Source organism: Hyperoodon ampullatus (genome assembly GCF_949752795.1).
Source record: "Hyperoodon ampullatus genome assembly, chromosome: 9".
Classification (NCBI taxonomy): Eukaryota; Metazoa; Chordata; class Mammalia; order Artiodactyla; family Ziphiidae; genus Hyperoodon; species Hyperoodon ampullatus.
Genome location: NC_136922.1, coordinates 32,686,019 through 32,712,132, shown reverse-complemented (window position 1 = coordinate 32,712,132; position 26,114 = coordinate 32,686,019). Strand labels below are relative to the sequence as shown.

The window sequence follows — 26,114 nt, the reverse complement described above, 5'->3', positions numbered from 1 at the left end:
GCAAGAAGATCTTCAGAATATCTTTAGACTTCATCTGATTAATTTTCAATGCTGATGAGATTATGGAGAATCCATAACTCTCACAAAATACTGGTAGTAGGATAAATTGATACAACTCTAAGAACAGACTTTAAGAGTCACAAAATTTTTCGCTGTACTTACCTGAATAACTCTATAAATTCACAACAGAAACAAAAGGAAAATTTATTTGCACAAAAATGTTCATTATTCTTTTCATTATAATGGAGATAACTGAAAAACAATCTAAATAATGAATATAGGTTTGTAATCTCAATGGACTATTATAGAGCTATTAAAGTTATTATACTGACTACAGCAGTAGAAATACACGCTATTTTTTAAAAACTATATTTACACTGGGATTACAATTATGTAAAAACTATATATTTACAAATATACTAAAAACACAACTGGAGTTTATATTTTTGAATGATATCTGATACTGAAATAAATGTTTTACAAAAAGTGGTTTTAATCAGATAAATATATTGCACAAGAAGACATTCAATTATAAATTAAGATTTCAATAACATATTTCAAAATGTCAAATACCTTTGGGTAAACTTCAAATATGGTGTATAGTCTATTACAGCAGGAAAGTTGCCATCTAATCCTTCTCCCTTCAGGCAGAAGCTAAGACAATAGACAGTAAATATATTAATACATAAAAATTTAAATCAAACTGTTATAAACAATCTCTTATTAGAGACATTTGTTTCATCAAACTGCAGGTGAATTTTTTATTTGTAATTTAAATGTGATGCTATAAACACCTCATAAAGATATTCTACCTTCCATATCAATAACAAAGGCTTGTATGAGTTAATAACACTGTTACATAAATATATCACACGAAAGTAAAATTTACTGAGAAATCTTTTCAAACATTATTTATTTCATACTATCTTGGTCTTTATTAAATTCTTAAGACATCGCTAGAGAATTTTCAAATGAAGCCTTGTTGTTCACATTTACAAATTCTCATGTGACACTTATATCTTCTAAAAAGGTCTAATTACAAAAAAATTCATGGGGCTTCCCTGGTGGCACAGTGGTTGAGAGCCCGCCTGCCAACTCAGGGGACGTAGGTTTGAGCCCTGGTCCGGGAAGATTCCACATGCCACGGAGCAGCTGGGCCCGTGCGCCACAGCTGCTTAGCCTGTGCTCTGGAGCCCGCAAGCCACAGCTACCGAGCCCGCGTGCTACAACTACTGAAGCCCGCGCGCCTAGAGCCCGTGCTCTGCAATAAGAGAAGCCACCACAATGAGAAGCCCACCCACGGCAAGAAAGAATAGCCCCTACTAGCCACAACTCGAGAAAGCCCGCAAGCGGCAACGAAGACCCAGTGCAGCCAAAAATAAATACATAAAATTAATTAATTTTTTTAAAAAAAGAAAAAATTCACATATGAACCACTAACTTCTGGTTTCTTTGGGAAATTTGCCTGTTGAAATACTTGTTCTAATATGTTAATATCAAGGGTGCAGTATGTGTTTTTCCAGAATTGAATAAGGAAAGAATCAAAGTGGCAACATTTTACATGGGCTTTCCTTTATTTATAGAAACATTACTAATGCATCTTTAAGACACTTTCCCTCTATACAGTATCAGTGGGTTACAATAAGCCAAGAGTTTAGATTCTTATCCCAGTTTTTTTTTTCCAACCAAAAAATAAATTAAATTGTAAAGTATTTGGACAGAGCCAGCAACATGCCATGTAAAAAGTTAACACCCTTAGAGGGATCATAAAGACAACCTTCATAACTGCATCCATCACGTTCATCATAAAGAGTTAAGCTAATTAACCCAATACCACTTATCAAATTATAAATAGAGGAAAGTTACACTTACAAAGTGAAAAGTAATTTGAAAAAGAAGTGATTTACTAGAAAAAGTTAACCTCAGTGAAACTGGGTAGCATTATTTTTTAGTTCAAAAAATGAACTAAAAATGAAAACTAGATTTTCATTTAAGTTTTATACTTATTTGTTAACATTCTTGTGATATATTTTAAGCGATATATTTAAGTGATATATTTAATGATATATTTAAGTGATATATTTCAATAAAAATATAGGGCTTCCCTGATGGCGCAGTGGTTGAGAGTCCGCCTGCCGATGCAGGGGACACGGGTTCGTGCCCCGGTCCGGGAGGATCCCACATGCTGCGGAGCGGCTGGGCCCGTGAGCCATGGCCACTGAGCCTGCGCGTCCGGAGACTGTGCTCCACAACGGGAGAGGCCACAGCAGTGAGAGGCCCGCGTACCGCAAAAAAAAAAAAAAAAAAAAAAAATATATATATATATGTATATATATAAAATACTTCCTTCATTCTCATGCTTCAGTTCTTATTCTAGACAAACCTTTTACTTTTAGTACAATGTAAAATCTTAGATCAATTAAAGAAATGCAAAAGGATGCTGCCATCAACCTAAAAAGAACTTACAATGTCCATTTTTAGTACCTGTAATCTTATTCTGAAATCAATTCATCTACTTGATAATAAAAGCAAATATTAACAAAATTTTTAATATTCTAGATACAAAACAAGAAACATAACATACCTAAGATAGCCTGTCAATATCCTCTTTATCTCACCACATGAGACAATGAAAATCTTTCTGGATTTGAATCTTCTTTTAGTGTATTTCTTTTTCATTTTAAAACAGTAGTTGAAAAATACCAAGAGATGAGATCCAAAACCTTCCTTCAGTGCTACCAGAGTGCATGACTTCTCTGCTTGGCAGGATGTGGTCCAAGCTTTCTTTTTACCCAAACTAGAGAGCAAGGTTGTCAGTTAATTCCCTAAGTTTGAGACAGCCTCTTTTTTGAGAGCAAACCTATTTAGAAAACTGATCTGATTCGAAAGGGAACAACATAAATCAAATCAATATCCAACTGTGTGCTTTACTTAGAAAACTGAAAGAAAACAATCATAAGTAGAAACTACTATGAGGTAGAATAAAGTCATAATGCATATAGTTCGATGAAATACCTGAAATCAATAGCATTGAGTCCAAGCAGCATACCAGCAAGCATATTTGCTTCCTCACCCAAGACAATTGCTCCATCTTCATAAAATCTCCTAAAAAATGAAATGGGTGAACACATAAATATTAAAAACTGACTTAAGTTTCATCTACAGAAATCACTTAAAGCCCAAGCTGAAGTAGAAAGAACTAAATTTTATTTAATTTGTCACAACAAGAACATACTTGGATCACTCAAGTCTTGCAGATATTGCTGCCACTGTAACAAAGAAAATCATCCTAAGTGCTTATACCTCTCTTAAAAAAAAATCCCCAAAGTGACTCATTCAAGGGGTCTACAGTGTCTAGCATTTTTCTCTAAGAGTGAAGCAATATAAATGTAAACTGAAAGGTGGTAAATTCACAGTCATTTATACTGGTCTATTTTCAATACTATGTAGATTAGTATTCTATATATAGAACAAACACAAACATACATTCTGTTTTTCTGTAATTCCAAAGGTTATTAACTAAATTAAGAACTAGGAGGTGTGATTAATAGTAATTTATGCTAACCTTTAACACTACAATACTAATAGGGCAGATGGGCTAGCAAGGTGGCTGCCTGTGAAAAAAAAGTATTCATCATATCTTTGACAAAAAGTGAATATGAATCTATCTTTGCTAATTCCTGGAAAGCTTTCTGTTTTGGTTAATGTTAATTTTTAAAATACTAACGTTTTATTTTCAAATATTTAAAATAAATCTTTTGAAAAAAATATTATTTAATATGGGCTTAAGGTATTTTTCCACAAAAGAATGTAAGATCATTGAATTTACTTCTTTTTAAAAATAATAGTATGCAAAAACTAGTTTATGTCCAGTAACAGGGATAATTAAATTGTTATAACTATTTATTTTACACATAGTCAACACCACTCTATAACACCCCACTAACTAAAAGGAAAGTTTCTTATTAAATGAAATTTGTCCTGCTCTTTTCCATATTCATGAGTTTATAAAGGCTGCATGTAAAGTTTATAATACTATCATCAATAATGAATAGTCCACAGTTTACCAAATACTTTTACAGCCATACTATTTAATAATTGCAAAGCCCATGAAGTAAATGCTGAAGGAACTGTCATTCATTTCAAACTCACCACCAAGTGAGTCAGATTAAAACAATTTGCCCAAGCTATGTTGATAAACTTATCAAGGAGGAAAACCAATCCTTCTTACTTTAAGTTCTAAATATTTTCTATTAAACCATAATACTTCTTTTAAAAACAAAAATATTTAAAGAGAATTTAACCTCTGTTATGGACCTTAAGGAATTTTAGATGAATAAAAAGTACACAGAAAAATAAGAGACAACTCTTTACCCTCTGACAGATGTAAGGCTGTCAACAAACATGGTGGGAAGACTAGCTTGGATTAGATGTTTTCTGTTTCCTTGGAAATATGGGAATTGTTTTTATTCATTTACATAAAAGGAGAAAAACTAAAAGTTCCAGCCTAACAAAGATTAGTAAAATAAATGGAAGTAATTTCTACATATTCAACTGAGGTGTTCCACAAAAAGGTAATCTAAGATATATAGATTTGTCTAAAAGATATTTAGACAAATCTATATATCTGAGATCTTGTCCCTGCCCCAATGGCTAAATCGGCTGTTGACAGAATATTTTATCAACTCCTGGAAGAACTATGATTCCAATGGTTCTAGACCACCACATTCTATAGGACACGTGTTTGTTCTGGCTTTTGACACTGGCAATCACCCATTATTCCTAGTACTTCCCTATATAAGAAAAGGTCTACTTTTGTTTGCCACCTTGAGCCCACCATGTTTTAAAGTACATTTTAGGAGTCAGATCAAAACTATTCTTGCTTGTTTCCTAATGTTAATATTATATTAGGAACTAATGAAAAATACCTAAAACAAACCAAAACTAACTGGTTTTTAGAAAAAATTTTAAGCCTAAAGGTCATTTATATGTGTGTATATCATATTGTTTTACTGAGGTTTTTTGGCTTTTGTTTTACTACTGATTTTTTTAAGCTAACCCATATAAGTGAAGTGCTTGCTATATGTGAAATCAATAATTCCACTCAAATAAAACCAAGCATGAAGCACAATGCTGCAGAGACCTGATTTAATTTAACAGTCTTCACTGCAACAGAGGGGAAGGGAAGAAAAATGGAAGAGGAAAGGCTAGTTAAGAGAACTGTCCATTGTATGCTGAACTTTTCATTATTAGTCCTGGTTAAAAAAACAAAAAAAATTCAATAAATGCACTTCTAAGTTTGAGATAACAAATTTTAAAAATAACAATATTTAAAAGAATACTGAAGTGATCTGAAAAAGATTATATTTCTATCATTTAATCAAAGACTTAATTAATCAAAGACAACACACTCATTCATGTATATTAGAGAGGCAGAAGCTATTAGGAAAAATTAATTTTATATTCCCTTAATCAAACCAACATATCAATAATTTTGACTGAAAATCTGATTCCTGTTATCAATATTTTCAAAGGCTTCTAAAGACTGTAAGCTTTCAATTTCTTCATTTTATCTCAGAGAAAAATTGGAACATTAAAAAAGTTTGCTTATATAACTAAGATTACATAACCAATGAGCCAAGAGCAAAGCCTAAGATGACTAATCCAATAATAGTAACGTATATACTAAAAAAATTCCCTTTTTTTGTTGAAAATATTTTTTGTTCTAAAGAAAATATTTTTATGAGCAGGATCTAACCAAATGAGCATACTGACTTGCAAAAATGTATTATAAATATTGAAAGTACCAAGGTGAAAAATATATTAAAAACTTCTGTTTAAAGATTTATATAGTAGACTATATCTTTAAAGAAGTTTTGTATTTTAGAAGCAAAGGAAAACTGTGAGCAACTATTTGATATTACTGTGGTCTGGAAGAAAAGCTCCCACTTTCTATTAGGTATACTCTTTCCAATTATTTGTATGTTGACTAGAAATATATTAGAAACTAGAAAAGTATTTAAAATAATACCCTAATAAGAATAATACCCTTTTTATTAACACATATAGTTTAATTTTAGTTGAAATATGTGTCTATAATGCCATCCTTAGTGTTCATTCTGAAAGACTATTTTAAGGCCTTTCAGGTACTTCAATAACAAATATCCTTTGGGTGGGTTCCAAAGTGAACAACCAGAATAGATGATGTTGATACTGCACAATATCATGCTTCAAAATTTCCTTTTTTGAGTCATAAGTTATTCCATACACTAAAAGTGCAATATTAAAATATGAGAAAGCTTATCTTATAAACCAAAGAAATTTCTTTATCAACATCTTGTTCTCTTCCCCAGTTTAGTCCTTACATAAGAAACTTGAAGGGAGGAGATAAAGAAGATTCTCCCTCATAACATACAAAACAAATTACAGCATTATAAAGAAATGTTCTATTCTAAGTCAAATGGAATCAGAATGAAAAACGGGCCAAAAAATCAATCTCCAAAAGGTCTTGCTAAGAATGTGAGATTCTTTAATTATTTTTATCAATAAATACATAATATATCAAGAACTGTGTTATATCCTACAGATAAAATGGTGAACAAGGTAATCATGACCCCTCTTTATGGAGCTTATAGTCTAGGGGAAAGGACAGGCTGAAAAAAGATAATCAGAGATGGTAAGCCATATAAAGTAAATAAATAAGTTGTTGAGGTAGAGAAAAATTAAAGGAGAACCCAACTTTGAAGAAAGTCATTAGGAAAGACATTCTCAAGTGTTTAGTCTGAGACCTTAGGCCCAGAGAAGTTTGATCACACAGGGCTCTGTAGGCCATATAACATTAACAATAATTGTAAAGATTTACTGAGTGCCAGGCACAGTTATAAGTGCTTTACATGAATTATCTTGTTTAACTTTACCACCAAATACTATGCCATGGAGGGAGTAAGCAATTTACCCAAGATTCCACAGCCAGAAAGTGGCGAATCCAGGGTCTGACTCCAGGGAACATATTAGCAGAGCCTGCTGGCTAAAGTAATGAGAAACCATTTCAATGTTTAAAGTGGGAACTGACAGGATCCCTTTTACTTTTAAGAAGACTGGCTGGAAGCTGGGTGGCTACTGGGAGGGGGCAAACTGGAATCTCAGTTGGGAGGCCAATAGGGGAGTATAAGCAAGAGATGAGAGAGGTACACATTACTCTTGCAGCCATGGCGATAAAGGTAAATGGGTAGATTTGAGATAGATTTTGGAGATAGGATCGAAAAGAGTTGCTACTGGAATGACTAGAAAGAATGAAGGAGAGGTGCTTCCCTGATGGCGCAGTGGTTAACAATCCACCTGCCAGTGCGGGGGACACGGGTTCGAGCCCCGGTCCGGGAAGATCCCACATGCTGCGGATCAACTAAGCCCGTGTGCCACAACAGCTAAGCCTGCACTCTAGAGCCCGCGAGCCACAGCTACTGAGCCCGCGCGCCTAGAGCCCATGTTCCTCAACAAGAGAAGCCACCGCGATAAGCAGCCTGCGCACGGCAACGAAGAGTAGCCCCCGCTCGCCGCAACTAGAGAAAGCCCGCGTGCAGCAACGAAGACCCAATGAAGCCAGAGATAAAATAAATTTATATAAAAAATGAAGGAGAAAGAGGAATCAAACATGAATTTCAGATTCTGACTTCGTCAGCCATGTAAGTAGGGCAGCGAAACCATTTGCCAAGAAGTGGGGGAACAGGGTTGCAGGATGGGGTGGGGCAGGGAATCAAGAAATCTGAACTATCTAGCTAGAGGTTTAAATGTGGTGCCACCACCATACAGGTGGTATTTAAAGTTCCAGGGAGATGGATGAAATTCTGAGAAGAGAAAGAAGAGCACACAACAGAGGACTGAGCCCAGAGGATACTGACACTAAGAAGCTGTGAAGAGTAAAAGAAGCCTGAGAAAGAGCAGTTATAGAGGGAGAAAGAAAAGCCAGGGAATGCTATATAAGTTAAAAGCAGAGAGGTTTTTCAAGAAAGAGGAAGTTTTCAACTATTTTAGCTGTACAATGAAGTACAATGTGGACAGAGAAATGTCCATTACGTTTGGGTAGCTTGTGGATTATTGGTATTCTCTTAAAATTATCCTTGGTGGAGTGGTGAGAGGCAGAAGCTGGACGAGAATAAAGAGTGACTCTCAGGTAAGGAGATGAAAGTGTGTATAAAGATTTTTGAGAAGTCTGGTGATGAAGCAGAACATGGAAATGAGCAGTATGAGAGGGAAATACAGGTTCAAGGGAGAAGTTTTTGTTTTTAAGGTAGGAGATACCAGTATATACTTCTACGTGGGTGGGAATGACCCAGCAATGGGAAAGAGATTGAGGATGAGGAAAGAGAGAGGTGATAACTAAAGGAAGAGGTGAATGGGGATAGGATCTAGAAGAAAGCAGCCTCTGACAGGAGAGACATTCCATCACAACAAAAATGACTGTCTTGATTGTTAATATGATTGTTGTCTTCAGTCTTGACTCCTTGGGCTTTTCATTGGCCGTGGCAAGCTCCAGACCCTCCTCAGCTACCACTTCACAAATGAGGTACCAGGTCCCACAGAACAAGTACATAAGCAAGGACCAGGAGCAGCAGCAGCAGCTCTTCCTTCCTTTTTATGGCTGAATAATATTCCACTGCATGCAATGTACATTTTGCTTACCCCTTCATCAGTTGATGGATATTTGGGTTCTCTCGCCTTTTTGGCTATTATGGATTATGCTATGAACATCTGTGTACATGTTTTTTTTGTGAACATATGGTTTTAATTCTCTTGGATATCTGTATCTATTTATCTAGGATTCATGTGCTGGGATATATAGTAACTCCACGTTTAACCTTATGAGGAATTGCCAGGCTGTTTTTCAAAGTGGTTGCATCATTTTACTTTCCCACAATCAACGTATAACTGTTGCAATGTTTCCACATCCTTGCCAACACTTGTTATTATATGTTCTTTTTTTTTTTTTTTTTTTTTGCGGTACACAGGCCTCTCACTGTTGTGGCCTCGCCCGTTGCGGAGCACAGACTCCGGACGCGCAGGCCCAGTGGCCATGGCTCACGGGCCCAGCCGCTCCGCGGCATGTGGGATCTTCCCAGACCGGGGCACAAACCCATGTCCCCTGCATCGGCAGGCGGACTCTCAACCACTGCGCCACCAGGGAAGCCCATATATGTTCTTTTGATCATAGCCATCCTAGCAGGTGTGCAGTGGTATCTTGCAGTTTGGATTTGAATTTCCCTGATGGCTAATGATGTTGCACATCTTTCATGTGTTTCTTGGTCATTTGTGTACCTTCTTTGGAAAAATGTCTATTCAGATTCTTTGCCCATTTTAAAATTTAAAAATATTTTATTACTGAGTTGTAAGAGTTCTTTATATATATTTCACAATCAAATCTCTTATCAGATATAGGCTTTACAAATATTTTCTCCAGTTCTGTGGATTGTTTTTTCACTTTCTTGAAGATATTCTTCAAAGCGATAAGCTTTACATTTTGATTCTGTCCAATTTATCTATTTTCCTTTTGCTGCTTGGGTGTTTAGTAACATGTCTAGGAAACTACCACCTAATCCCAGGTCATGCAGATTTACATCTATGTTCTCTTCTAAGGGCTTTACTTTTAGGTCTGAGCCATTTTGAGTTAACTTTATATGTGCTGTGTGGCAGCAGTCCACAAGCACCTTTTAATGACGTTTATTTTTTTCATCTTAATAATGTAAAACTTTCAAACAGATTCAGATTCCTAAAGGCCTTCTTAGTTCTTGAAAGGTGTGGTAATTTATCACTACCCTATCTACTCTTCTATCCTTTAGAAAAGTGTTTATCCACTCCTTTTTCTTCCCCCTTTGTGACAGCTGAGTAATTTTGAAGTTTTACTTTATACATTACTCTTCTCTTACTCCTACTATCATAACGAGAAGATTAATGTTTCTTTGAACACTACTTTTGTCATGATAAATGAAATATTGTGGTGCAACTGCAAAGTAATAAACAGGATTCCACACAGTAATTTTTTCTCTACTTTATATTTTCCACAGTTGTTACTTCAAAATCTTACCAGAATATTTTCGATCTTGTTTCAAATGTCACATTTGTATTCTTTAGCTTAACTTTTCTAATTATTTTTCAGGCTGCGGGTGAGGAGAAAGTAAAACTTTGAGCAAATTATTCAGTTGCTACTTTACTTCTCTATCTCTAGGTTTTCCCAGTAACCTACCAAAATAATTCCTTTTTTTTTTTTTTTTAGCTTGGATTCTCTCCTTGAGTCTGCCAACTTCCCACCTCTGGCTCTTTCCCAAGAACACCCCAATCCCTAAACCTTCAAGGATTTTTTCAATTGCTCACCAAGATATCCTCCACTGTAGCAAAAAGATCACATGAATTTCTCTAATACTTTGGAGCGATCGTCATGTACTTCAGAAGATTTATCGTAGTTGTGCTCCCCACAGTTCCTCTACCCAATCTTATCCTTGGATTTTCACTGATCAGTACTTTCAAGCTGCCTGTCTTAGCTGATGTAGCTCCTCCTTCTGTATTGGGGTAAACACTTGTATCACCATTTTAAAAGACCTCATTACTCTCTATCTGTGAAGAGTAGAACAAGAAGAAATCACTTGATTCAGATACTCTCAAGATTCCTAAAGAATTAGAGATCATTTCTCATTGTTCTACAAGCGGTTCTGTCAGGGAGAATCCAGACAAAAGGTAAGGAATAACTCTTCTTTCCAAAAGTACGCTTGTTATTTTACAAACCTAATCTTCCAAATACATATGTTTTCGCTAGGGGTTCACAATCAAATGTATTTATAATTAATAAGTTTCTCTGGTTTGATTTCAGTTAAAAAAAAAGTAGTGTAAATAGTTAAGAAAAAAGACTGTCTTTTTGCAACTGCCTTTTTTTAGTTAACTTTTAGGATGAGAGTTCTGAAGTAACTACTCACTTCATTTCTTGATAATTACAGAGCCATCATGGTCACATTTAAATACTGTGTGTGTATCTGTGTATATAAATATGATGTATTTCTGTGCGTGTATAAACATATACTAAGCCATGTTTATATCTGAATAATATATGTTTATATATTGTTACAGGAACATTTTTACTTCATAAACTTTTCACAGCTGAATCACTTCCTTTTCTCAAAAAAAAAAAAAAAAGCTAATACCTAAAAACAAGGCAAAAAGGATTTCCCTTAAAAAATTTAAGCTACTCCGCCTAAAAATAGTCTATTCAAGTACTACTTCTACCCCACCCAACTGTGTAAACTAAGAACAAGACTAACAACTTAGAGAGATTTTTTTTTTCTTAAATTTATTTATTTTATTTATTTATTTTTGGCTGCACTGGGTCTTCGTTAATGCACACGGGCTTTCTCTAGTTGCAGCGAGCAGGGGCTACTCTTCGTTGCGGTACGTGGTCTTCTCATTGCAGTGGCTTTTCTTGTTGCAGAGCATGGGCTCTAGGCACGCGGGCCTCAGTAGTTGTGGCACATGGGCTCAGTAGTTGTGGCTCGCGGGCTCCAGAGAGTAGGCTCAGTAGTTGTGGCACACGGGCTTAGTTGCTCCGTGGCATGTGGGGTCTTCCTGGACCGGGGCTCGAACCCGTGTCCCCTGCATTGGCAGGTGGATTCTTAACCACTGCACCACCAGGGAAACCCTAGAGAGATTATTAATGCTTTACTTTCTATTTAGAAAAGACTATCTTGTTATTGTATAGGAGATAATTATGGTATAAACTTGGTTTTGATTTCACTAATTTAGGATTTTTAGGTTTGATCTATGAGATTCTGATACTATTTTTATTTTTGAAGCCTTATTATCTTCAATATTTACTATCTTCCATAATTAAATGTATTTACTAGTGATGATAAATAAAACAAATGTTTCATTGCATAAGATTTATTTCAAATGTCTAAGAGTTTATTATCATCTCACTGTCTATCTTTAGAAATATCTCAAGAGTACCATATTGCTTTAAAAGAATTCAGTAAGCATATATCAGATTTACTTTATGCAAATACTTCTTGGAGTTAAAAGTCTTTATATCCTGGTCAAATTTATAATGATAATTTTTTTCTTTGTATCTTACAAATAAAAAATTTTTGTTTTATTACCTAAAAACATAGAGACACCTAAGTAAAGATATTGTAATCTGTACCAGCTAGTTAGCTAAAAGAATGTGTCATAATAAAGGCCCAGATTTTCTCAAAATCCAAAATATCAAATATGGCATCAGGACATGAAATTAAGATTCCAGATACATGATTTCTGTATATATATTCCTAATTTTCTGTCAAAACTGGTTTACAGTCACTCTCTTCTTTAAGAAATATGATTAACGAGGTAGAAATAAGTATGGTAATTTAGAAGTGTCTAAGGCAGTGCTGTCTGATAGAACTTTCTGCTATGAAGCACTGTTCTATATCTGTGCTGTCCAATTTGGTTGCCATTAACCACACAAGGCCAGTGAACACCTAAAATGTGATAAAGCAACTGAAGAACTGAATCAGTAATTTTACTTTTTGTTGTTGTTTTTTGTTTTCTTTTTTTGCAGTACGTGGGCCTCTCACTGTTGTGGCCTCTCCCGTTGCGGAGCACAGGCCCCAGACGCGCAGGCTCAGCAGCCATGGCTCATGGGCCTAGCCGCTCCGTGGCATGTGGGATCTTCCCAGACCGGGGCACGAACCTGTGTCCCCTGCATCGGCAGGCGGACTCTCAACCACTGCGCCACCAGGGAAGCCCTACTTTTTTAAAAAATAAATTTATTTATTTTATTTATTTATTTTTGGCTGTGCTGGGTCTTCATTACTGCGTGTGGGCTTTCTCCAGTTGTGGCGAGTGAGGGCTACTCTTCATTGCGGTGCATGGGCTTCTCACTGAGGTGGCTTCTCTTGTTGCGGAGCATGGGCTCTAGGTGCGTGGGCTTCAGTAGTTGTGGCACGTGGGCTCTAGAGCGCAGGCTCAATAGTTGTGGCCCACAGGCTTCACTGCTCTGCAGCATGTGGGATCTTCCTAGATCAGGGCTCAAAACCGTGTCCCCTGCATTGGCAGATGGAATCTTAACCACTGCATCACCAGGGAAGCCAGTAATTTTACTTAATTTCAATTTTAATTTACACAGTGGCATGTGGTTAGTGGTGACTGTATTGAATAGTACATATCCAGGATATTGAAAATATTGAATATTTTCATTTACAAATACTACTAAAATGGGAAAACAGTGGTTTCTTTAACAAAAGCTATAAATATAGATTAGCAGACCACAGCTGAGTAGGAATGACTGTTGTCCTAATATGAACCTTTTCTTGACCATCATAAAAAATTAATAAAGTCATGTTTTGCACAATGTAGCATCTTACAACCCAAGAGGAACATTGGTATAGACTGCTCTAAAAAGACAATTGAGCAATCATTAATTATATTATATAAGAATTAAAGATGACAAAGGATTAATCTCCAAAATTTATAAACAGCTCATGCAGCTCAATAGCAAAAAAACAAACAACCCAATCCAAAAATGGGCAGAAGACTTAAATAGGTATTTCTCCAAAGAAGATATACAGACTGCCAACAAACACATGAAAGAATGCTCAACATCATTAATCATTAGAGAAATGCAAATCAAAACTACAATGAGATATCATCTCACACCAGTCAGAATGGCCATCATCAAGAAATCTAGAAACAATAAATGCTGGAGAGGGTGTGGAGAAAAGGGAACACTCTTGCACTGCTGGTGGGAATGTGAATTGGTACAGCCACTATGGAGAACAGTATGGAGGTTCCTTAAAAAACTAAAAATAGAACTACCATATGACCCAGCAATCCCACTACTAGGCATATACCCTGAGAAAACCATAATTCAAAAAGAGACATGTACCAAAATGTTCATTGCAGCTCTAATCACAATAGCCCGGAGCTGGAAACAACCTAAGTGTCCATCATCAGATGAATGGATAAAGAAGATGTGGCACATATATACAATGGAATATTACTCAGCCATAAAAAGGAACGAAACTGAGCTATTTGTAATGAGGTGGATAGACCTAGAGTCTGTCATACAGAGTGAAGTAAGTCAGAAAGAGAAAGACAAATACCGTATGCTAACACATATATATGGAATTAAAAAAAAAATGTCATGAAGAACCTAGGGGTAAAACGGGAATAAAGACACAGACCTACTTGAGAACGGACTTGAGGATATGGGGAGGGTGAAGGGTAAGCTGTGACAAAGCGAAAGAGAGGCATGGACATATATACACTACCAAACGTAAGGTAGATAGATAGTGGGAAGCAGCCGCAGAGCACAGGGAGATCAGCTCGGTGCTTTGTGACCGCCTGGAGGGGTGGGATAGGGAGGGTGGGAGGGAGGGAGACGCAATAGGGAAGGGATGTGGGAACAGATGTGTATGTATGACTGATTCACTTTGTTATAAAGCAGAAACTAATAAAAAATAAATAAAAAAATAAAAAATAAAAAAAAATAAAAACCATCCATAAAGGATGGAAAAAAAAAAAAAAGAATGAAAGAAGTGAATGATTCATTTATTCTTTAAAAGCAATGAAATAAATATTGTGGTGTGGAAAGAGAAAGAATGCTATAGGAATTTCACAGATTTTTCTTCAAATTGGTTAGAAAAAAGTCTGTGGAGAGAAGGAAACTTCACGTGTTGAAAAAGTAAGAATCAGAAATTGGTCAGAAAAAAGATATTCCAGGCAGAATGTGAGGCTTGAAAAGATAAACCAAGGTAAGATGTATGTTTAGTTGAGAAACTGCATTTTCCTGAGAAGACAGTGGATTTATCTGAGAAGTACAAAAAGGAGGAAATAAAATAGGTGAGGACTTTAAAAACAAATGTGTCTTCATCTATTCTTACTGCTAAGACTTCTGGTAAATCTTTTAAATATATATTGAAAATTAAAAGGACTTTTAAACCTGGTTGTTTTGAAGTCTCTCAGAGCTGTAGAGATGTATTCAGATAAATGTTTTTCCATGAGTGCTACTCTGATCCAGGCTCTACCCTAAAAGGAAGAAGAAAGAATCAAACATGAAAAAAAAATTAGAAGTTAAAATATATTTTGCTTGCTATGTCATAAAAATATAAACATTTTAATATGCAAAGAATAACTCACTCAAAATATACATTTGATAAAGACTAAAAAATATTTAAGTAGATAAGATGAGGTAAATTTTAATTATATATAGTATATAATTTGTTCTCTGAAGGTGTAGGGTAGATCATGTCAGATTAACTTTCTAGCATCTGAAGGGACATAACCATTAATATTGACTTAACTTGGGTTAGAGACTTCTTGTGAATTTTAGAAGGAAATCACAAGACATCTCTCTTTACTTCAATGCCCAAATCAACATGCCAATTAAAATGAGTCCCTTTATAAAACATGAAGAAAAGAGTCCGTTCTCATTAATAAAAATAATCACCCTCACACCACTTGTTTAATCTTTCCAGAGGAAGGTTTCAGACAACCAAATTTCATTATTTACCATGCATCCAAATCATGAGTTACTGAATTTGGTGCCTCCAGAGCATTCGACTATTACCAAAAATTTAAACCAGAAAAAACAAACACACAACAAAAACACCCAGAAGCATACTCTAGAACAAAATCACAGAAAACATACAATTCTAACAAAATATGAAAAATTTAATTTTACTTTTGAAAAGAGGTAACATCATTCAATAGTTGGGACTAGCCAGTTAAGTTTTTTTATAATCCAAAGCATTTCTTCTGGATTCTTTGTTTAGAATGAAAGACTATAAAGATTATATTTTTTATTGAGAATTTTATAATTCAATTACTTTCCTTTTCACTCAACCCTTTCACACATCTCCAGAAAATCTATGAAGATTAACTATATAGAAATTCAAAACACTGCAATGGCAGCTAAGAATAAAGGTGTCACTAACCAATATATATGATGGTCGACTACCAGTATGGAGAAAGAAGCACTGAAATGTCTACAGTTGTAGAAATGTCTACAACTCTAGTGAATTCACCAAAACTGTCGGACAGAAGGATCAAAACAGAGTTAATCCAGACGTGGAAAAACCTAGCAGGCTAGGACTTCCCTGTTGGTGCAGTGGTTAAGAATCTGCCTGCCAATGCAGGGGACACAGGCTTGAGCCCTGGTCCGGGAAGATCCCACATGCCGCGGAGCAACTAAGCCTGTGCACCACAACTACTGAGCCTGTGCTCTAGAGCCCGCGAGCCACAACTACTGAGCCCGCACACCACAACTACTGAGCCCGTGCACCTAGAGCCTATGCTCCACAATGAGAAGCCACTGCAATGAGAAGCCCGCGCACCGCAACAAAGAGTAGCCCCCCGCTCGCCACAACTAGAGAAAGCCCACGTGCAGCAACAAAGACCCAATGCAGCCAAAAATAAATTACAATAAATTAAAAAAAAAAAAAAAACCTAGCAGGCTACAAGCAGCGGTACTGTTGGGAAATAAAGGAATGATAGGGGTGTGGTTAGCATGCCAGTCAATTTGCCCACCAATTTGCCCACCTTTTTTTAACCTAAAAATCCCTTAGCTTGCCCTGTGCTCAGTCCACTGTTTCTGCTGAGTCAGCCCAGGGGAACCTACAGTTAGTTGTAGCGGATTGGAACAGAGGAAGGAAGAGGCAAGCACCAGCTCCCAGTCTCAAGTTTCTTAAAATTTCATCTAAAAGACACAGAGACTAGTAGTAGTGGCTTGAATCAAAAAGCTACATTCTAAAACAGAAGCGGGAAAAGCTACTCTCCAGAGAAAGTTAGACACAGGAGATTGTGCTATTGTTAAGATAAGAAATATGGGGGAAAGTCCTGCTTCCTGATTTATTAATTTCAATCCACACAAAACTGGGCTGCACCTAGTTTCCTGTCCTTAGATGTTTGTGGAATTCTTTGTTATATTGTCATAATAAATGGTGCTGATTTTAACAGTTTCTTTTCTTTCAACAAAAGAAACAGAAGATATAAAGCTTGTTGGGACCATAAAGGGGGAAAAGCTGAAAATTAGGTTTAAGATTTTAGACTTTATCAGATAATGGTGAACCACTGAAGGTTGCTGTTTTTGTTTGGGAGACACAAATATTTGTTTGTTTACCACTAAAGGTTTTTCAAAAAAATTCATAAAAGTAGTCAACACTTCTTAAGAATGTCATTAATACATGCTTACCTCTGTTTTAAGAGCTTTTTACACATTAAGATATTTAATCCTCACAAGAACTGTGTGTGAGTCAGGTTACAATACTATCCCTACTTTACTATATGAAGAAACAAAAAATAGACACAAGTGGAAGACAGGAAACTCATGCCACCAAACCAACCAACCTAATTGAACTAATACCCATACACTCTACCTTCCCTCCTATTTCAGGGGATGAACTGTAATCATTTAAGATAGTAAAAAGACAAATCACAGAGTGGACAAAAATATTTGCATTATATGTATCTGACAAGAGAATCTCATTTGTAGAATGCCAAGAATTCTTACAAATCCATAAGAAAAAGATAACTCAATTTAAAAATGAGCTGCAAGGGGAAGATTTTAAACTATAGAGTCAATTTCTTTAGTAGACATCAGAATATTCAGATGCTTTCTTCCTTTTTGTGTTAGCTTTGTAAGTGAAAGTTTTCAAATAATTTGCCCATTTCATTTAAATTTTTTAATTTATAGGTGTGAAGTTATTCATAATACCTTCTTTTAGGATTTTTAATGTCTGTAGGGTCGATGGGTTTTACCTCCTCTTCATTACTGATACTGGTAATATATAATCTCTCTTTTTTTTTGCTTTCTTGAGTAGCCTTGCTAGAAACTTATCAGTTATATTAATCTTTTTAAAAACACCAACTGGGACTTCCCTGGTGGCACAGTGGTTAAGAATCCGCCTGCCAATGCAGGGGGTACGGGTTTGATCCCTGGTCCAGGAAGATCCCACATGCCACGGAGCAGCTAAGCCCGTGTGCCACAACTACTGAGCCTGCGCTTTAGAGCCTGTGAGCCACAACTACTGAGCCCACCTGCCACAAGTACTAAAGCTCGTGCACCTAGAGCCCGTGCTCTGCAACAAGAGAAGGCAACGCCACGAGAAGCCTGCGCACCACAACGAAGAGTAGCCCCTGCTGGCCGAAACTAGAGAAAGCCAGCACACAGCAACGTAGACCCAACGCAGCCATAAATTAAATAAATAAATAAACAAACAAACAAATAAATTTTAAAAACCAAAATACACCAACTTTTGGTTTTGTTGATATTCTTCTAGTGTACATTTGTTTCAATTTAATTGAATTTTTGCTCTTCATTATTTCTTTCCTTCTACTTTGGGTTTATTACTTTTTTTTAAGCTTCTTGAGATGAAAGCTTTAATCACTGATTTTTCAGCCTTTCTTTAAAAAAATACATAAAAGCCTATTTAAGCCTATCTATTCTCCTCTAAGCACAATTTTTTATATATTTTCATTATCATTACCTACCAAATGTTTTTCAATTTCATGTGTAATTTCTTCTTTCATCCATGAGTTATTTAGAAATTCTTCTCAAATTCAACTAATATAAGCATTTTTCTAGTTATCTTTTTATTATTGATTCTACTGTGGTTAGAGAACATACTTTATATTTCAATCCTCTGAAATTCATTGAGGTGAATTACAACTTAGCAAATGACCGATTTTTGTACAAGTTCTATAAGAATGAATATCCTGTAGCTTCCTATTTTGATTTTCTTATATACTCCAGTTCTCTAGTATTATTAATCTTTATATTTTCTTTATTTATATCATAATTACTTAAAAGTCCATTATCTGCATCTCCCATAGGTCTGTTTCAATTGTCTTTTTAATATTTCTTAGTTTTATTCATTTAATCTTGTTTCCTGATATACCTGGTGATTTCTGATTAAATAATGGACACTGTGGAGGAAAATTTGTAGCAACTCTAATGCTACCTTTCTCTAGAGTAGATTTACTTTTCTTCTGGTAGACAGACAGTGTACTTGAAAACCACCTTGTACCACTTAAGGACACCGCCTTTAGGTCTTTTGGGGGCTGGTCTTCATTTGAATTTCCCTTATTCCCAAGGTATAGCCTTTCTGGGGTCACAAATAAAAGCCTGGAGTGTTTACAGGGCCCCTCCAATTTGTTTGACATCCAGGTTTGGGGCCATCACACTAAAGAACTAGGGATAGGAAAAGTCGAGTGGTAGTTAAAAGAGGAGGTAGATTTGTGAATCAGTAAAAGAAAATGAACATAAAAATGGCCTCTTTGCAATACTATATCTTATTGCCAAGTTCTAGTATTTGGTAATTCTGGTGTGTCTGTGATTAACACCCTCTCTCTGCCTCTGCCTCTTTCAGTAGAAAATTTGGCTAACCAGCCTCTGGGACAAAGCACTAACAAGGCCAGCTTCTGAACAAGGAAAAAGTAAACAAGAAGATGAGACCAGGAATAACTAGAAAGGATTAGGGACATAAGTCATAAGAATGTATTAAAGACTACACTCACAGTTCTGTCATGGTATAGGTGCTCAGTAAAAATTTATCAGGTGGAAGGATGCATGGATGTATGAATGGTTGATGTGAGTAGTATATTCAGAAATTGGTCTAATATGTTAAATTTATATCATAGAAGGAACAAGGGATAAGGCTGCTTATCTTAACAATAGGATAATGTTATCCCCACCCCAGTGGCGGGGGGCAGTATAGGGGTAGGAGAGTGGAAGGTACAAACTACTGGGTGTAAGATAGGCTACAAGGATGCACTATACAACACAGGGAATAGAGCCAATATTTTATAATAACTGTAAATGGAAAGTATCCTTTAAAAATTATATTGAAAAAAGTAAAAATAAATTTTTTAAAATTTAGGTACTTGGTCCATGTTTTATAAAATATTTAATTTCAATATATGTGTCAATTTTGCTAACCAAAAATTTTCCATAAGAAAAAAATGAAAATGGACACAGGTACAATAAACTTAGAAACTACACTGTTGAAAGATGACTGTTATACATTTGTTTATTATACAGACATGTAATTTATAAGGTTATGATTGTCAAATAATGAATTGAATTAAATTATGTTGATCTTAAAACTGTACATATCTAGTATTTTCAACCTTTATTTTCTACTTCATTTTTATTTCATTCTGTAACTCTTAAGTGTCAAAAATGGTAAGGAAAGTTACTATGACAAACCAATAAAAATAAATAAACTACTATACTAAAGCTAATATACCTTATGTCACCAGCTCAGACCTTTACAATCTTAAAAATTTTGAGGACTCCAAAGGGTTTTTACATAGGTTATATCTAACCATATTTACTGCACTACAAGTCAAAACTGGAAACTTTAAAAATATATAGTAATTTAAAAAATAATGAACTCATTATACGTTAACACTGAAAACCATATTTTTATGAAAAAATAACTATCTTTCCCTAAAAAAAATATTAGAGAGAAAAGGAGCTCTGTTTTACATTTTTACAGATGTCTTTAATGTATGGCTTAATAAAAGAGAACTAGATATCTGCTTCAGCATTCTATCTGTTACAATGGGTCGTTCTGGTTGAAGCATGTGAAGAAAATCTACCTTCACATAGATACATAATTGGAAAAAGGAATCATTTAATAGCCTTTTCAGATAATTGTGGATGATATTCTCCTTTGGTTCTAATCAAAACTCAGTAAGTGATAATTTCTTAAAGGTTAATTGCAACATGGACTCTATAACCATATCAATGAATGTTTCATACTGTATTACATTCTTACACTTTGAATGGATCTTTTACCCATGCATGATTTTATTATTCCACACATCAGACGCAAGAGGGAAGAGATATAGGAACATATGTATATGTATAACTGATTCACTTTGTTATAAAGCAGAAACTAACACACCATTGTAAAGCAATTATACTCCAATAAAGATGTTAAAAAAATAAAATAAAAAAATAAAAAATATAAGTTATGCAGGTCTACAAAATACTAACACATTCCATTAAATAATATAAATATATTTTTGTTAATATGAACATCAATGTTATTAGAAAAGCATTTAAGTACTAGGAAGTTATCGAGCTTAAGATGGTGAATACACTACAAGTTTTCCAAAATTCTAATTTTTACTGGAAAGCTTTAATTTTACCATTGGCAACAAATACTGTCAAGCTGTTTTTCTTGAAGGAACAGGTTTACTTCATCCATCTTATGAAATGTCTACAAAATGCCTACGTCTAAAAAGGCTATAGTTTGAATTTTGTTGTTGTTGTTGTTGTTTTAGTTTGAATGTTTTTCTTTCAAGTAAAAATAGTATTACATGACAAAAGTGTCTAGTTCAGTTAACAATTCAAACTACTGCATGAGTACGTTTCCTTGAGACAACCATCATGTGTCAATATGCTGTATACATACTTCCCATTTTGTCACTCAAGATATTAAAAAGACAGCTTCTCAAAGGTTGAGATTTAATTCAATTAATAATGTTTACTTCACCATCATGGACATTAAGTGAAACTGGTTTTTGTTTTTAAGACTGAATGTATGGTGAGGAAGAACTCAATGCCTACTAGTATAGTTTGATGCTACTGCTTTAATTTATGCTAAGGCACCAGTTAATTTTACCCACCATTGCTTCTGCATAAGCAGTGCAAATATCAACCCGGTGCAAAAGGCAAATAACATTTTGGTACTATGTGAAAATAGTTTTGACATTATGGACTGCCAGCACAGGACACTAAGAGTCACTGATTTAGGTAATTCAAGAAATGTAGAAACTTCATCGACTAGGAAATATTTTACTCTGCTTCTCAAAAAAGAAATTCATAGTTACTAGCTTCATACCTTCCTGCTATTTATAAGGCAACAGTGAAGATTCAAGAGCATTCTAAAATAATTATATGCTACTAAAAATAAAAAATGAAACAAGTCTCTGAAAGATGTTAAATTTGGTCAAGTGCTTAATTCCAACAAAGAAAAGAAAGATTTTATATAGCAAAGAGCTCAAAATTTTCTATTTGGGCCAAAATTGCTTAGGATTAGATTACACATACTGCACATTATTATTTATGCCTTACCTTAGCTCTAGAGGAACTGACATTTTCCATATTTTCAATGCTGCAGATACAGTTCTGTGAAACTTTCCGGCAAGCCACTCTGATATAGTCCCAGAAGCTACGAGGACTTTCATAACCAAACCAGGTTACTTGACCTTCAGGAGACAAATTGTAATACAAAATAAAACTAGACTAGAAATTCAAAACTCAAGAACAATAAAACTCTGAGAAATAAATGTCAGTAGAGTGTGCGATTGTGGAAAGGGCACCTGGGGTCAAAAAGCCTTAAGTCTGGTCCCGTTCTACCTTTACCTAGTTGTGTTACTTAGGGCAAATTATTTAATGTATCTGGATCATAGTTTTCTCAACAATAAAATTAAATTAAATGAAGCAAAAAGGGTCTAGACACTAAAAAATCTTATAGGTTAATATCCTGTTATTCTAACACAGTCTTTCAGAGAGCACGCAGGTATGCCTCTTTGTGGTTCTAATTAAGCATTAATTTAAACGTCACCAGTTGCATCCTGAAGCTTCCTCTTCTTGGAAAAACAGAAAAAAATTAAAAGGCAACATTTTTTCTCCTCTTCAGAGGGATACTTCAAAGAAATGAAACAATATGTGGTCTGTAAGTACCTATAATCAGTGAGACTCCTGCATTCACTAATCATTCCCACCCATTCACTACCATTCTACCCAAACCTTCATCTAACTGTCATTCATCTGCTCTCTTCTAGTCACCAACCCGTGACAAGTCCTTCAGGCATTTACCATTCTAATCTTCCAGATTTGGGTAATTATGTATTGTTCAAGAACAAATGTTCTTTTGTGTGTATCTTATATTAGTATTAATATTTCTATGCAGGACTTTGAGTAGTAGGTCCAGGGGAACAATTTTTTACTCTGAATATTTTTAAATGGGACATGAGAGACATCTTAATATTTCTTCAGGTGTCTGGAATAATTATTCTTACCTAGGGAAGTTGTTCAATCTTAATGAAGAAAGATTAGCTTTTATATGTTAAAATCTCTGCTTCTTTGTTTTCAATTAATATTTATCTCAATCTTCTTTTCCCCAGTAACACGTTCTCTCTAAGCAACATCAAAAAGAGTTAAAGTGTTCTTGTCCACAAGCAGCATTTTAGGAACAATGGCTGAAATATTTGAGTGGTGTCCAACCAGGGCAGCCCATAAGAATGACTGGGCTTCTTTTAAAAAGTACTCATGTCTGGGCTCCACCCAAACTAAGTAATCAGAATCTTTGGGGGTGGGCCTACACACTGGTATTTTTTAAAAGATCCCCCTAGTATTTCTAATAGTATGGTTACTCAACCAACAGAAAGCTCACATATCATGAAAGGTAACCCCTATTCATCATACAGGACATTTCCAAGGGCTCCTCTTCTGGTAAGCCACGTGTGATCTCTGCAGTAAGTTACTCCTCCCTACGTGCTGGCATATCACCCTGAGCTTACCTACCCTTATAATTATCTGCTTACTTGACTGTCTCACATATTAGGTGGTAAGATCACTAAGGCAAGGACTGTATCTTATTTGTCCTCAATTCTATCTCCAGCACTTGACACAGTGCTTGGCTCATAGCAGGCATTTAATAAATATTTACTAAACAAATCAACTGGTTAATCAACACAAAACAAGATCTTAATTGCAATGCATATAGAAATTTGAATTTAAAAAATCTAATTAGTATCTTTTTTACAGAAACAGCTCAATGACAATCTGGTATCAAGATGTTTGCATGCGGGCTTCCCTGGTGGCACAGTGGTTGAGAGTCCACCTGCCGATGCAGGGGACATGGGTTCGTGCCCCGGTCCGGGAGGATCCCACATGCCGCAGAGCGGCTGGGCCCATGAGCCATGGCCACTGAGCCTGCACGTCCGGAGCCTGTGCTCCACAACGGGAGAGGCCACAACAGTGAGAGGCCCACATACCGCAAAAAAAAAGAAAAGAAAAAGAAAAGATGTCTGCATGCTAGATTCCAGATATCAAATATTCTGGACAAATACATTTAGCTTTGTCTACAAATAACTAAAAATACAAAAGCATCTAGAAATCTTTACTCAAACATCTATATAACTCAAATGTCTCCTTAATAATTAAATCTTACTACCAAAAAATAGAAATCTATAGGAATGTTTATAATCTTCCTTCTTTTTCTCAATCTCTCCCCATCACTTTTATTTGCCCCCTCTCTTCTTTAGTTAAAAAAAAGTTCCTAGAACAGGATCTCAGTATGGTCTGCCTTTGGGGCAATTTTCATGTTATCAATTTGTTAGCCATTTGGAGAGGAAACAGGATGCCTAATGGTAAGAATATGAGCTTTTGAGCCTGGTGGACCAGAATTATATCACTTTCTAGACATGCAATCTTAAGCAAATGACTTAACGTCACTCTACCAATCTGAGTTTCTTCTATAAATTGACAATAATGGTGGTATCTACATGATAACACTGTTGTGAGGATTAAATAATGTATGTGCAGCAATTAGTATACAGCCTAATACAAATATTAACAATGATTACTACTGTTATTACTATTATCATACAAATAGTCAAGAGACCCAAGGTCCCCTTGCATTGCAAAGTGGGAATGAGATGCACAGTGAAGTTTTTCCCATTACTTGCTTAGAATCTAGAAAAATCTTTAAAATTTACTCCCTAATCCAACCTTTTACCATATCAACCATTCTAAATTTACCTCCCTAAAATCTAGTCTTGACTAATTTTCCTTGGCTTCTATTAATTGGGATTGTCCCGCAATTTAAAAATGAGGAATAGCTACCACACTTCCCTCAAGAAATGAGTACAATACGCTGCCAGGGACCGCAAAAGGAGAATCACAAGATTTCTCTGGTGACTTTATTTTAAATCTTCTCATGAATTTGACATGACTGAGGACATTAATTTATGAGAAGTTTCAAAGCAGAGCTGTTGAAAACCAAAAGAATATAACAAAGCCCCCTTTTGGAGGAGAGGAAACAAAGATATAGAGAAACTAAAAGTCTAGGCTTAGGTTAAACAGAAGAAATGGGTGCTAAATCCTTAGGATTCCTGCTATGTGTAGGATATGCTGTCTACAAGACTTTCACCCAAGAGATAATGACAAGATTTCCTAGCTAACAAACTGAGAAACTAAACAATTAACAAAATGACATGATGCCATGACTTGCAGGGCCTTAAGTATACCAGTAGTATCTTCACAACACTGCTACCTACTCAACAAACGAGATGAGAGGATGACTTGGCTTGATTCTGCCTTCCTTTCTCTTTCATGTGCATCATTTCCAAAATGAAGTTTTTAAATCAAGACCCTGAATTTTTCACATTCAGAAGGATGTGGGTTAAGAGTCCCTTGTTAGAACCTCCAAATGAACTCTCATGTAAATTGTCCATGTATCCTGGGGTTTTATTTAAATAATTAAATAATTTCTGCATCTATGAAAAAGGTTGAAGTTAATTAAAAATAATAGAAGTGTTCAATTGGTTATTTGAGATATTATTACTTGAACATCACTTTTACTTAAACACAGATTAACTGCTAGCAAAAGATGTACTTGGGCTATTAGTCTGTAACCAATATTCAACAGGAAAATTAAAAAACAAAGCTACAGGCTGATCATGCCTTTAAAAATAATTATTGAGGTAATAAATAATCACTGCAAAGATATTCTCATTTTCTTTAAAAAGAACCAGAAAAGCAAATCACATAGCAAGAAACGGACTAGCCTACATTTTGAAGAAATTTTATTCAGGAGAAGAATTATGCTGTCACTAACAATTCTCTTTTTAACGTTGCTGACAAGTGTAAGTGTATAAAGTGCTTTCAATTTTATATGTTTTTAGTAGTTGACTTTTTACCAAAGACAAAGTTAAACAAGCTTTTCAAAACTTATTCCCAACTCATCAATCCAACTCTAATTCATTTTAGGCACAGAAATAAATGGTGAAAGTTTGCTAGACTAAAAGGAGATCTGCTACTAACCAGCTATGTGATGTCTTTCCCACTAAACTGCCTCATT

General features: G+C 35.3%; 1 protein-coding gene across 5 annotated transcripts in view; it reads right to left on the bottom strand.

Moving 5' to 3' along the window:
• The window catches only part of RUNDC3B (RUN domain containing 3B), a gene marked incomplete at both ends in the record, with an annotated part of 146,433 nt that overhangs the window by 57,269 nt on the left and 63,050 nt on the right, over positions 1-26,114 (bottom strand). For 4 of the 5 annotated variants that reach the window (XM_079711515.1, XM_079711513.1, XM_079711511.1 and 1 more), the window contains 4 exons: positions 574-654; positions 3,016-3,105; positions 14,957-15,042; positions 22,100-22,233. In XM_079711515.1, coding sequence (XP_079567641.1) covers positions 574-654; positions 3,016-3,105; positions 14,957-15,042; positions 22,100-22,233 — 391 coding nt within the window. The remainder of the gene's footprint in view (positions 1-573; positions 655-3,015; positions 3,106-14,956; positions 15,043-22,099; positions 22,234-26,114) is intronic. The other variant, XM_079711512.1, reaches the window with a different exon arrangement.